General features: G+C 44.1%; 1 protein-coding gene across 1 annotated transcript; it reads right to left on the bottom strand.

Annotated features, from left to right (window-relative positions):
• Positions 1 to 3,073: 3,073 nt before the first annotated feature.
• On the bottom strand, positions 3,074 to 9,498 carry LOC123119911 (GRF1-interacting factor 2). Its single transcript, XM_044539879.1, has 4 exons — positions 9,311 to 9,498; positions 8,328 to 8,404; positions 3,726 to 3,810; positions 3,074 to 3,648 (listed from the first exon to the last, which is right to left on the bottom strand). Exons 1-4 carry the CDS (start codon positions 9,395 to 9,397, stop codon positions 3,340 to 3,342), a joined length of 558 nt encoding a protein of 185 aa, XP_044395814.1. The 5' UTR covers positions 9,398 to 9,498; the 3' UTR covers positions 3,074 to 3,339.
• Between the last annotated feature and the right edge of the window lie 2,052 nt (positions 9,499 to 11,550).

Below are 11,550 nucleotides of genomic sequence, written 5' to 3'. Positions count from 1 at the left end.
CAAAGTTCAACGATAGGGCCTGGATGGCCATAGCTATGCGGACCGGATCTTGGACTTGTTCCCCTCTGACTAACTCCCTTCGCTGCCACCATAGGTACCAGCTAGTAGAGGCTATGACCTCAGGTATATCAATAACATCCATGTATTTTCGCTGAAACCTGTCGTCGCACAGGAGAGACTACATCACCCTCGCACCTGATCTGTCAATGGGAATCGCCTCATATAGACAGTTTGCAATCCCAACTCAGGCCATATCAACCTAGCACGGGAGCATGTGAAGAGCGCATGCTTAATATCTTCCGCCCCCTGCTGGCAAATAGGGCACTGCCCACTCGTGGGAATATGCATGTTGGCTACTGTACACTTAAAAGGGATGGTGTTATGCAAGCATCTCCATATAAAGATTTTGACTTTCCCCGGTAGCTTTAACTTCCATAGCCTTTTCCAAACCGGATGATCCGGTGTACTCGATTGTCTAGCCTCACCACCAACTTTCGGACCATATTGATCTTCCCATTCTCTGTAGTAACCAGAGCAAACGATGTATACTCCATTCTTTGTAAAGTGCCATGCAACAACATCCTCCAAACTATGATGGGATAGAGGGATTTGCAATATACGGTCCACAGCTATTCTCCAAAAAATGTCTCTGATGATCTGCTCGTCCCATTCACCTGATATAGGATCTATCAAGTCGCTCACATGTGATAATAAACAGTTACCTCGTCGTGTTAAAACTTTCCTCGTTGGACTATTTGGTATCCAACAATCCTCCCATATGTCAATTTTTGTGTCGTCTCCGACTCTCTAGATGCTTCCTGTTTTGAAGGTTTGTATGCCTGCAAATATACTCTGCCAAACAAAGGAAGAACCCTTCTTTAACGTGCAATTAAGGATATCGCCCGTAGGATAGTATCTTGCACGCAGCACTCTTGCACATAACGAGTCATGTTTCTCAATTAACCTCCAGCATTGCTTTGCTAATAGTGCAAGATTGAAAGCGTGGATATCTCTAAATCCCATTCCACCCTTTTCTTTCAGGACGCACATCTTCCACCAAGCAACCCAATGCATTTTGCGTTGATCATCCTCATCACCCCACCAGTACTACGACATTGCATCAGTGATCCCTTTGCAAAAAAAATCAGGAATTTGAAAACACTCATCGCATGTTGGGATGGCTTGGGCCACCGCTTTTATCAACACCTCTTTGCTGCCAAATGATAAGGTACGCTCCTTCCATCCATTAATCAATTTCTGAATTCTCTCAATAAGGTGCAGAAAACAGTCAGTTCGGTCTACACCTATCATAGATGCCAGTCCCAAGTATCTCACCGATAACGATTCAGTCATAATATCTTGTACTTGACATACCTCGCTTTGACTTCCACATTAGTATTAGGACTGAAGAAAATTGAGGATTTAGCCACACTCACCATTTGCCCTGAAGCTGAACAATAATCATCCAAGATACTCCTTAGTGAGTGTGCATTTGCAGAATCGGCCCTCATCAAGATTAAGAAGTCGTCCACAAATAACAAGTGTGATATTTTAGGGGAGTCTCTACAGACCTGAACCCCCAAGAGCCTGCCTTGTGATTCTTCATGTCCAATCAAAGCTGAAAGGCCCTCTGCACACAGTAAAAAGAAGTAGGGGGATAGAGGATCCCCTGCCCGAGCCCTCTGGTGGGTTTGAATGGATTAGTTTCATTTGAATTAAACCTCACAGTATATTCAACAGAGGTCACACAAGCCATGATTAAGTCAATCCATTTTTCTGCAAACCCAAGCTTGCCCAAGATAGCTTTAAGGAATACCCATTCTACTCGATCATAGGCCTTGTGCATATCTAATTTGACAGCGCAAGTGCCATTCTTCCCCTACTTCCTCTTCTTCATTGTGTGTAGACATTCATACACCACAATTACATTGTCAGTGGTAATCCCCCCAGGCACAAATGCACTCTGTGTTTCGTTGATAATATCACGTAGGAAAACTTTTAATCTAGCAGCCAATAGTTTAGAGATCACCTTATAGACAACATTGCAGAGACTTGTAGGCCTGTACTGTGAAATCTTCTCTGCATTTTCCACTTTGGGTATGAGCACAATAGTAGTTGAGTTCCAACCCTCTGGTATAACTCCATTGTTTACTGCATTTAAGACTTCAGTCACTAAATCATCTCCCAACAGAGGCCAGAACCTCTTGTAAAAGATTGCATGCAAGCCATCTAGACCAGGCGCTTTAAGATCGCCGATACTAAACAGGGCCTTTTTCACCTCCTCAGCCGTATACGGTGCAAGCAATGCTTCATTCATATAGTCCGAAACTCTAACTTTAACTTTATTCAAAACATCCATGTTTGGGTGTACAACTTCAGAAGTAAACAGCGATTTAAAGTAATCAGAGATTAAATTTCCCATGAAGTCTACATCTTCCTTCCATATGCCATCATCTCCAAGAAGTTTCCGGATCTGGTTTCTCCTTCTTCTGGCCGTCGCAAAATTGTTGAAGAAGTTTGTGTTCCGATCCCCATACTTAAGCCAATTGGCACGGCTCCGCTGCACCCAATAGACTTCCTCCTTTTCCAGAGTTTCTTCAATGAGAATCAGAAGTTCGAGCAGGGCAGTACCAAAATGTTCTCATAATTTTGTTGTCACCTTCAGCGACTTCTGTATACAATAGTTCAACTCTATTTTGTGAGCTTCTCTGTGAAATTCTGGTTGGATAAACACATGCACTAGAAACTACGTAGTACGAAATGTGGAGTTTTTGTGTCTCTAAATTCTGACAGTACGCACAAGGAAATCTAGCTAAGTGCTACGCACGAGCATTACCAAAGATAAATATTTTAGTGGAGATCACCTACATACTTGTATAAGATTCCACTAAAAAAGTCAGGATTCACAGGACAAAGGAAGCATTCTTTAATAGGAAAAACAATCATGCTACTTCAACACCAACCAATGCAACGTAGCAACAACTGCTGGAGATAAGCATCTGATAGGAGAAAAACATCTTACCACCATTTCAGGATTTTACACTAGTCTAGTTGGCAGACAACAACCACCACGAGGAACAAACAACTGGGACCTATTATTATTCCATGTAAACTTGGATACAAGACCTATGATGAATGCAGAAAGTCAAGCACAGCACAGATGATGATAATCTACGTCTGTTGTAATCCGAAAAGCCAAGGCAAACATAACAACTACTACTCATCATCCACGCGAAGATCACGGCCACTTATCATTCAAGGGCACAGGGACGATCCTCTGTTCATCCGGGTGGTAGTATACATGCATTCTGCGGCCTAAAACACAAGCTCGTAGCTTTCTTAGGACTGGTCAGCCAAGCCGCTCCCACCGTCGTTATCGGCACCAGTGCTCCTGTGGCTCTCAGTGCCAGAAGGCTCAGAACTGGCCCCACCTGCTGCATAGGCTGGTTCAACTTGAGGGGCGTGGGGCATGCCATTGACAGCCCCAGGTCTCACAACCATTTGACCAGCAAACGGAAGCATCTGAGCCTGTTGTTGCTGTAGTTGCTGCTCCTGCATCTGCTGAGGCGTTAGAGGGGTCCTTGGAGGGAACATTGGCACCTGTGACATGTAATGCCCTGCCCCTGGGGATGCACTAGGTGGTGCCATCTGTATGCACAAGTAACATTAGTGCATCCAGTAGAAACAATATAGGTATACTGTATGTTGGTCAAGACATGACTAACCTGAGGACGGCTTACAGAGGTCTGTGGCTGAGTATCAGCAATTGCAGCCAAATACAAAAGATTCTTCTGAAGCTGAGCTTGATACCTGAAAGTTATATGGGAGATGAGTTGTCTATGTGTTTCTCCATATCCGCTTCAGAAGGAACCGCACATTCACACAAGCAAACATTGTTATGTATAAGGAAACTTGTTGAATGCAACTATCTATTACAGGTATAGAACACAAGAACAATTCAATGCAATGCAAAGTAGATTAAGAAATACAAAAATATCACAAATTATGCCCCCGCTAACAAGAGAAAAAGACTAATAACAGAGAACTTAAACTTCCAATAATCGTAAAAGCAAAAACATGACGTAGTTAGCAACATTGGATTAGTGACACATGAGCAGATACGCTGACATAAATGATGCACGAGCAAAGGCATCCGGGCGACCAGCACAATGGAACTGTTGATCTGGTACACAAATAAAAGATTATGAACAATGCTAAGCGTAAAAGACGGTCATATTACAGCGTGAAGCTCTGAGGCACTGATACGGCCAGAGTTGCCATGTCTGCATGCCAGGCGGCTCTGATACGGTGTACGCATGATCAGGCCGGGATGCGCATATCCAGGAGTATCAGGATTTTTTTACTTTTAAAAAAAAGAGAGAGAAAAGAGCCTATATGGTAGGACACTCGTGACACCACAGCAATGCGAGAGCACAGCCCCGAGCGAGCCCAATAGAAGCCCAAGAAGTCACAACTACCCTAACTTTGCTCTCTCGCTTTCTGTTCGACCGCACAAGGAAGCACTGGATTGAGGGCAGGAGCGTGCCGCCACCATCGCCTGGAATCGCCTCGCCGCCCTGTCGACTCGCCACACCGCCGCCTCGAGTGACTGGACTCGAGCCTTCTCCACCGCCGTCACAAGAGAGAGGTAAGTTATTCCGTCGCGTGCATGCTTGCTGTGTGCTTGGCTGCTTGCTATTGCTAGCTGATGTTGCTGCTTTGCTGCTACTGCCTACTGCTAGGGAGGGAAATATGACATGGCATCTGCTAGGAGTGGCATGGCAGCTAGCCAGTCTTCACTTGGTGGTACTGCGAGCAACATGACTGAAGTTGAAGGTGCAGGTGAAGAGGCTGGCCATGGTGTCGGCAATCCGAAATATCACATGATGTACTCCCTCTGTAAACTAATATAGGACGTTTTAGAGACTTGACTAATATAGGACGTGTCAAGTCTCTAAAACGTCCTATATTAGTTTACAGAGGGAGTATTTTCTATTTTGCATACACCATGAGGACACTGATGATGTTTCAGGACTTGAAAAGAAGCATGCAGGCACCCAATGGGGCAGTATTCTCATCGCATCTCACGCATCCTATTATGTTGTCTTTATTACTCCCTCCTTTCCTAAATATAAGTTTTTTTTAGAGATTTCAAATGTCATTTTATGAATTATTCGTATATACTCGCCGTATTGCCGTATTTCTGTTTCTGGAAATTAACATGTCCCGTGTCCCCGTACTCGTATTGCCGTATCAGTGCTTCGCAGACGTGAAGTCCAAGAGAGTAAAGCTTAGTTAGCAACAATGTGTTGTAGATCAAAAGAATGCATGTTTTGACAGTTTTGAGTGTTTGTTACAGCATGACAAGTATGTAGGCCATTTCACTGACATGGCTGCAAGTCTTTTATGTGACACTTCCGGAGGAGAAGGGAGGCTACAGGTGCTAGGAGGTTGGCGACACGGTCTAGATCCTCAACATTATGACCGCCTTCCGCAAGGACAACATAAGCAAATCGTCCCTACCTCCACGCTCTCGCGGGCGCCCTACCCGTCTGTGCATTGCGCCACTACCACCATGGCCTTGCTGTTCTCCTGCCTACTAGAAGAAACCACCTAAAATAAGTTTGTCAAAGCGCAGACAAGCACCTGCGCAAGAACCACGACAGGGTGCTCTAACGACAATAGTCATGGATTGACTTGATGCCGCTTGTAAGTGCCCCCACAGTCAGAGCAACCCAGCGCTTCCACAAATAGTGCATCTCATGCCATAGTTCGCTTCTGAAAATGAACGGACAACTACCTTCATGTTCAAATATACAACTAGTGGCAGGGTTAACTTCTGATATCCTGCAATTTCTCTTTTGCCAACTATACAGGGACTATGGAAGAGTTTTAACCAAATCTTATGGTATCTTTCAGTTTAGATATTTGTCACTTGTCTAGCATTCCTTTTCGGACACAAGTATTTGTGTAATCATGCACACATATGCGTATTACACTTATATGTTTTTACAAAGCAGATGTTTCTCATAATCCTTTACACGAATTTTGAACCTTCTGTAGCTACAGTTATTCACAAGAAGCTGAAGTACGTAAAGAAGACAAATGTCAGTTAACAAGAAAAACAAAGATATACGGAGCAGAGGTTAAGATACATTTTATGGCTCTTGGAAGTTGGAAGTAATGATAACCATTCATTAGTGATTTTTTTTCTCCAACAGATGTGGTGTCGTAACTTGAAATTTATTCAGACTAGCTAATTGACTGTGCCTTTCTACAGGGGCATACACATTCTAATGGTTTAACATCAATCATGTCTAATATATACCTTTAGAATACTCATGTACATTAGGTGGTATTGTTGATTCGATTTACCGTTAAATAATTCCTCCTCCACCAACCTCTCTCTCTTTCTCTAAAAAAGCAAAGACTTGATTAACCTTGAAGAAATAAACCCAGAGTGTAGAGGGAATAGAGAGGAGGACGGACATGCGTGTGTGGGTTGTAGCGGACCGGTTTCCCCCTGGTTTTCTTGGTGTGCTAAGCATGGAATGGAGGCGGAATGGGAACATTATGTCTTTTTTAGGTAGTGTAGAGTAGATAGATGTAGATAGATTGATTGATTTGTCGTGTATGCTAGCGAATCAGCTGGAGACAATTTTTTATTGATGATTGATTTGTTTATTATGGCACTTGAATCAGCGCTTACCAAACTGGGTGGGGTTGCGGTCGGTAAAAGGAAATAGAGAATCGTGGGAAGATCCGTCGATTGGTGGGGCCCTGAGGGGACGAACAACGTAGGAAGTAGAAACTCCCCTTTAATAGTACGGATAAATTTGAAGGACAATTTGATTTGTTATCACGATGTAGCAAGTGCCTGACCAGTTCCGAAATATTAAAGTTTACATGATTCAACATAAATTATAGTATAATATCTACCGCTATTAACCATTGCAAGCAGTAGTTTCCAAGTGTAGGAAATATTAATTTTTTTTGCTTCAAATGCAAAACAGTAAACATAATATATAGTAAGGCAGCTAAACCTTTGGTGGGAAAAACATATAGTAATACTAAGTTCACGAACATCACATACTTGTAATAAACTATGATGAATATTTAAGAAAACTGCGGCCATCCACAAGATGCACATGTTTTGATTGAATGCACTACAGCTTATCAAATCCACAAATTTATGTCCCTCCACTGCGTGCGCTTATGTCTTCAAACCGAGGAAGGGAGAAGACACAGAACTTATGGTACCAACATCATGAGGCATTGGGTTGCAAACACAATGTAAACCCCCTAGAGGCACAGCACAAAGGTTGATGGTGATACCTTCTCTAGCGATCAAAACATTAAAGACACATAAAGAACCAAGTTGGTGCTTGGATGGTAACTGAAGATGGTTGGACGACCCTTTAACCACTAGGGTTTGGCTTCCTGTGTGTCACCTACAGGAATATTTGTTCAATGGTAGGGGACACACCCGTCAATATTCAATCTCTGTGTGTCTAGTAGCTATTGTGTGAATACAAGCTAGTGGTGGTGTTCATATTTACATGCTGTACTGGGTGCTTTTAACACAGGGCGCCAAGACACACTACTTTATTAGTATTAAAAGATAATCATACAATGATCCGTTCAACCTTTTTCACTGGTACTCTAGAGTCTAGACAGTTGACCTGTGGTTCAATATTAATGTTTGGAACAATATATTTCCTTGTATGACACCCAAAAAAACTTGTTAGGTTCAGTAGCCACCTCAGCCAAATTTGAGACACCAAGCCAAACATACAGTTTACAAAACTCAAGTATGTGCTTTTGCGTTCACAAAAAAATAGCACTCCATCATCAAAGAAGTAGTGTTTCTTGACTAACCATATCCACATCAATCATATCACATGTGGTAATGGCTAAGGGTGTTAAAGCAGAAGTACCAATTCAATTCACTGGCAGCTCAGCTGCTCAAGCAGACATTTTCTTTGCAAGCATATTATTTTGGCTGTCTTTGCGAGCATATTATTTTGGCAGTTTTTTGTCTGCTTCATTTACTTATTTTAACTGAACAGACCAGCAGCCAGTTCCAATATTTACTGTTGGCCTGTTGGGCGTCCGCTGGTCTGGTTTTAGAACGATGGTACTAGCTAACGATAAATGTAAACAGATAAGTAAGAACAGCTGAAGATGGCAGCAGAAACACAATAATTATATTTTGCGCATACAAAGCAAGAATGCAATGGAAAGCAGAATGGCTCAACAGTTAGCGAAATTAAAGGCCATATTGAATTGTATAATCTGAAGAAAGAGAGGTTCAGTCCGTTACATACTGAGCACATTCCGCCAACTTTCCCAGGTTCTGATTTTCCAAGATAGCCAAAATTAGTTGCTTATTTTCATCCAGGTACTGCACAATGGATAATGCCAATTAGGGGGAATGAATAATTATAACAGGTCGTGTATAGAGTTAGTATATTCAAATAGAAAGCCAGGTGAACAACAAAATACAAATAAACAAAAACAACACAGTGCAGCATGACGATCTGCACGAAAACACGAGGATTAAAGATCGGGACTATTGATTTTGTTCAATCATCCCAATGCCGAAATTACAAAGCTAGAAAGAAGAAAGGATCACAAAGCATTAGTATAAATCTAAAGAACTAGAAATCATTTGGAGGTTGGGAGTCAAAAGTATAGAACTATATTGTTGGACTGAAAATGTTTGGTCCGTTTGTTGCACAGCAAAAGCACGAGCACCCTTGATAAGTTGGGAAACAGTTCAAAAGGAGTAAATCCAGGGTTGCTCTCAACATTTTTCTGGAGTATAAAGCAACTTGGTCGAACAATGTAGGTTTTCGTTAGTAGAACGAAGCCAACCATACTCCATTTCCATTAAGCAGTACATGCATCGACATTCACCAGCAAGAAGCAAAAATAAATAAAACTTGTTTGAATCTAGCAAGACAATAAAGGATGCGTCATAGTAATTAGTCGCTAGTAACTGCAAAACAAAAGCAACATTTGAAGATTGGCAGCTGGAATGGAAGTAAGACAATAGAAGGATGGAGATAATACTATTAATTTATTGAAGGAGAATACTGATATCAACTAACTCAGAAAAAAGCTATTCAAATCACATCAATATCGGTCAATAAGAACGCCATCTCTAATAATCCACCAGACGAAACCACGACTGGTAGGGGCGACAAACGATCGAATATTTGGCCGGAAACCAACCCTTCGAACCCACCAAGGAGGCACACCAGCCATATCGAGAACCGACAGAGATGGGGAAGGGGGGAGAGGGAACCTTTTGGATCTGCTCGGTGCTGAGGCCAGCAGACGGAGGCATCCCCGGCGCCGCCGCCGCCGCCGGCATGGGCATCGCTTGCTGCATCGCGGCGGCTCTCGCTTCGTCTTTGTTGGGGTGTGTTGGGGGGTTTGGAGGGTTTGCGGGTGTAGGAAGAAACACAAAGCGCCCACCTGATGCCGACGAATTTTTGTCCAAAAGAACCATCTGCCGAGTCGAATTCACGAAAAAGACCATCTCTGAAAATAATTGACAGAAAAGACCAGCTGTGCCGTGGCGGCAGGCGCGCCAGCTGACACGTGGCCCCTGCCGCCACGCGCGGAGGCGGCTGGACATGCCGCCACGACAGCAGGCGGCAACACTGGAATTACCAGCTACCAGGCGAAGCCAGCTGATGCAACGGAGTTTGGATGGGCTGGTGGGCCCTGTCGCCACACCCTGCGGCGGCATGTCTCGAGCAGCAGCAACTCGTTTCTCCCGTTCTGCTCTGTGTTCTTCTAGTGTTGTTAGCAAGTATGAAATAGGCATGTTTGACTGAGATTTGAATCAATTTGAAGGCGGATTTTGAAGATATTGCAGTTGAAGAAAAGATAGATCAAGATAAGATGTATCCGTTTTTGTATCTTTTGCTCACATTCATGGTGGTTTTGCACTGTATGATTAGTCTCTAACTTTGTATTCGCTGTTGTATTTGGCATTTGATAATAACTTTGGGAGTGGTTTGGAGCATTTAGAAAGTACAAAACGACCGTGCATGTATGCAAAAAACATAAAAAGGATAGATCTTAACTTGATTTATCTTTTTTTCAACTGCAACATCTTTAAAATCGGCCTTCAAATAGATTTAAATCTCGGTCAAATGTGCCTATTTTCACATCTGCTAACATCGAGTAGAACAGAGAGCAAGCAGTGCTGCTGCTGGAGACGTGCCGCCACAGGGTGTGGCGGCAGGGCCTACCAGCTCATCCAAATTCCGTCGCAGCAGCTGGCCTCGCCTGGTATTTGGTAATTCGAGCGCTGCCACCTGCTGTCGTGGCGGCAGGCCCTGCCGCCTCCGGCGCGTGGCGGCAAGTGCCACGTGTCGGCTGGCGCGCCTGCCGCCACGCCCCAGCTGGTCTCTTTTGTCAATTCTTTTCAAAGATGGTCTTTTTTGTCAATTCGACTCGGCAGGTGGTTCTTTTGAACAAAAAATCGATGCCCACCTGCCCCAGAAGACTTTCAGATGCTCCTGTAATTTGGAAATAATTACATATATGCCCCTTGACATTTTGTTACGGTTACCTCCACCTATTTTGGGCACTTTGCATGTGTAGCCCGACTAAGCCTGGATGAGTTTTGCACATTATTTGTTTGCCTACATCCCTTTCACTATAGCTGAGCAGCAACATAGGCACCGGTGTTTTTTTTTCTCGAATACGCACGAGTGTGCGTATCTTATATTAAGAGAAGGAAAGGGGAAGACACCCCATCCACGGTTATATACAACACGCCTTACAACGCATTCCACCCTCAATACATCCTAACGGATTACTCGCCCTCGCTCCACCCAACCACTCCTATAAAGTTGAGATGTATGTCTTTGTGTAGAACACCCGCTTGTCTTCATGTCCCACACTCCGAGGCGATCCGTCGTAAGGTTTGCTGCACGTCCGGCCTCATGCCCTCGAACACGATCGTGTTTCGGTGTTTCCACAACTCCCACATGACGAGGAGGTGAATCGCCCGCAAGGTCTTGGCGTGCCTCCCCTCGAAGATGGGCCTTGTGCACCATGTCACTAGATCGTCACCGTCTGATGGCGTCATGCCTGTCATGCCAACTGCCTGACCCACCTTGGTCCAAACCTCCTTCGCGAAAACGCATTGTGTCATGAGATGATTGATTGTTTCGTCATTTTGATCACAGAAGGGGCATGCCTCTTTATGTGGCAGTCCGCGTCTTGCCAGTCTATCAGATGTCCACACTCTATCCCTTAGAGCCAACCATGCAAAGAAGCGGCAGCACAGGGGCGTCTTCGACGCCCATGTGTAGGTTGCCGTCGGTGAGCATTGAAGGGCCGCGAAGTTGGCCGCATAAGCTGATCTTGCCGAGAATTCCCCATCCTTCTCCCATGACCACTTGAGCTGATCCGGCTGTTGTGGGTCAAGAACCACGCTATGAACTTGCGGCCACACCTCAAGGAACTGGAGTAGTGCCGTTTCATCCATGTTCGGGCCAACGTCTCGCGCCCAAGTTGAGCCCT

Source organism: Triticum aestivum, chromosome 5D (genome assembly GCF_018294505.1).
Source record: "Triticum aestivum cultivar Chinese Spring chromosome 5D, IWGSC CS RefSeq v2.1, whole genome shotgun sequence".
NCBI classification, from domain to species: Eukaryota; Viridiplantae; Streptophyta; class Magnoliopsida; order Poales; family Poaceae; genus Triticum; species Triticum aestivum.
This window is presented reverse-complemented; position numbering and strand designations above follow the sequence as displayed.

Bases quoted from the DNA above. Each gene is read 5' to 3' on its own strand.
- LOC123119911 (XM_044539879.1), bottom strand. From the start codon at position 9,397: ATGCAGCAAGCGATGCCCATGCCGGCGGCGGCGGCGGCGCCGGGGATG. The intron at 8,405-9,310 runs GTTCCCTCTCCC...TCCATTGTGCAG, and splicing joins GCACCGAGCAGATCCAAAAG to TACCTGGATGAAAATAAGCA. The intron at 3,811-8,327 runs GTATGTAACGGA...TATAACTTTCAG, and splicing joins AAGTTGGCGGAATGTGCTCA to GTATCAAGCTCAGCTTCAGA.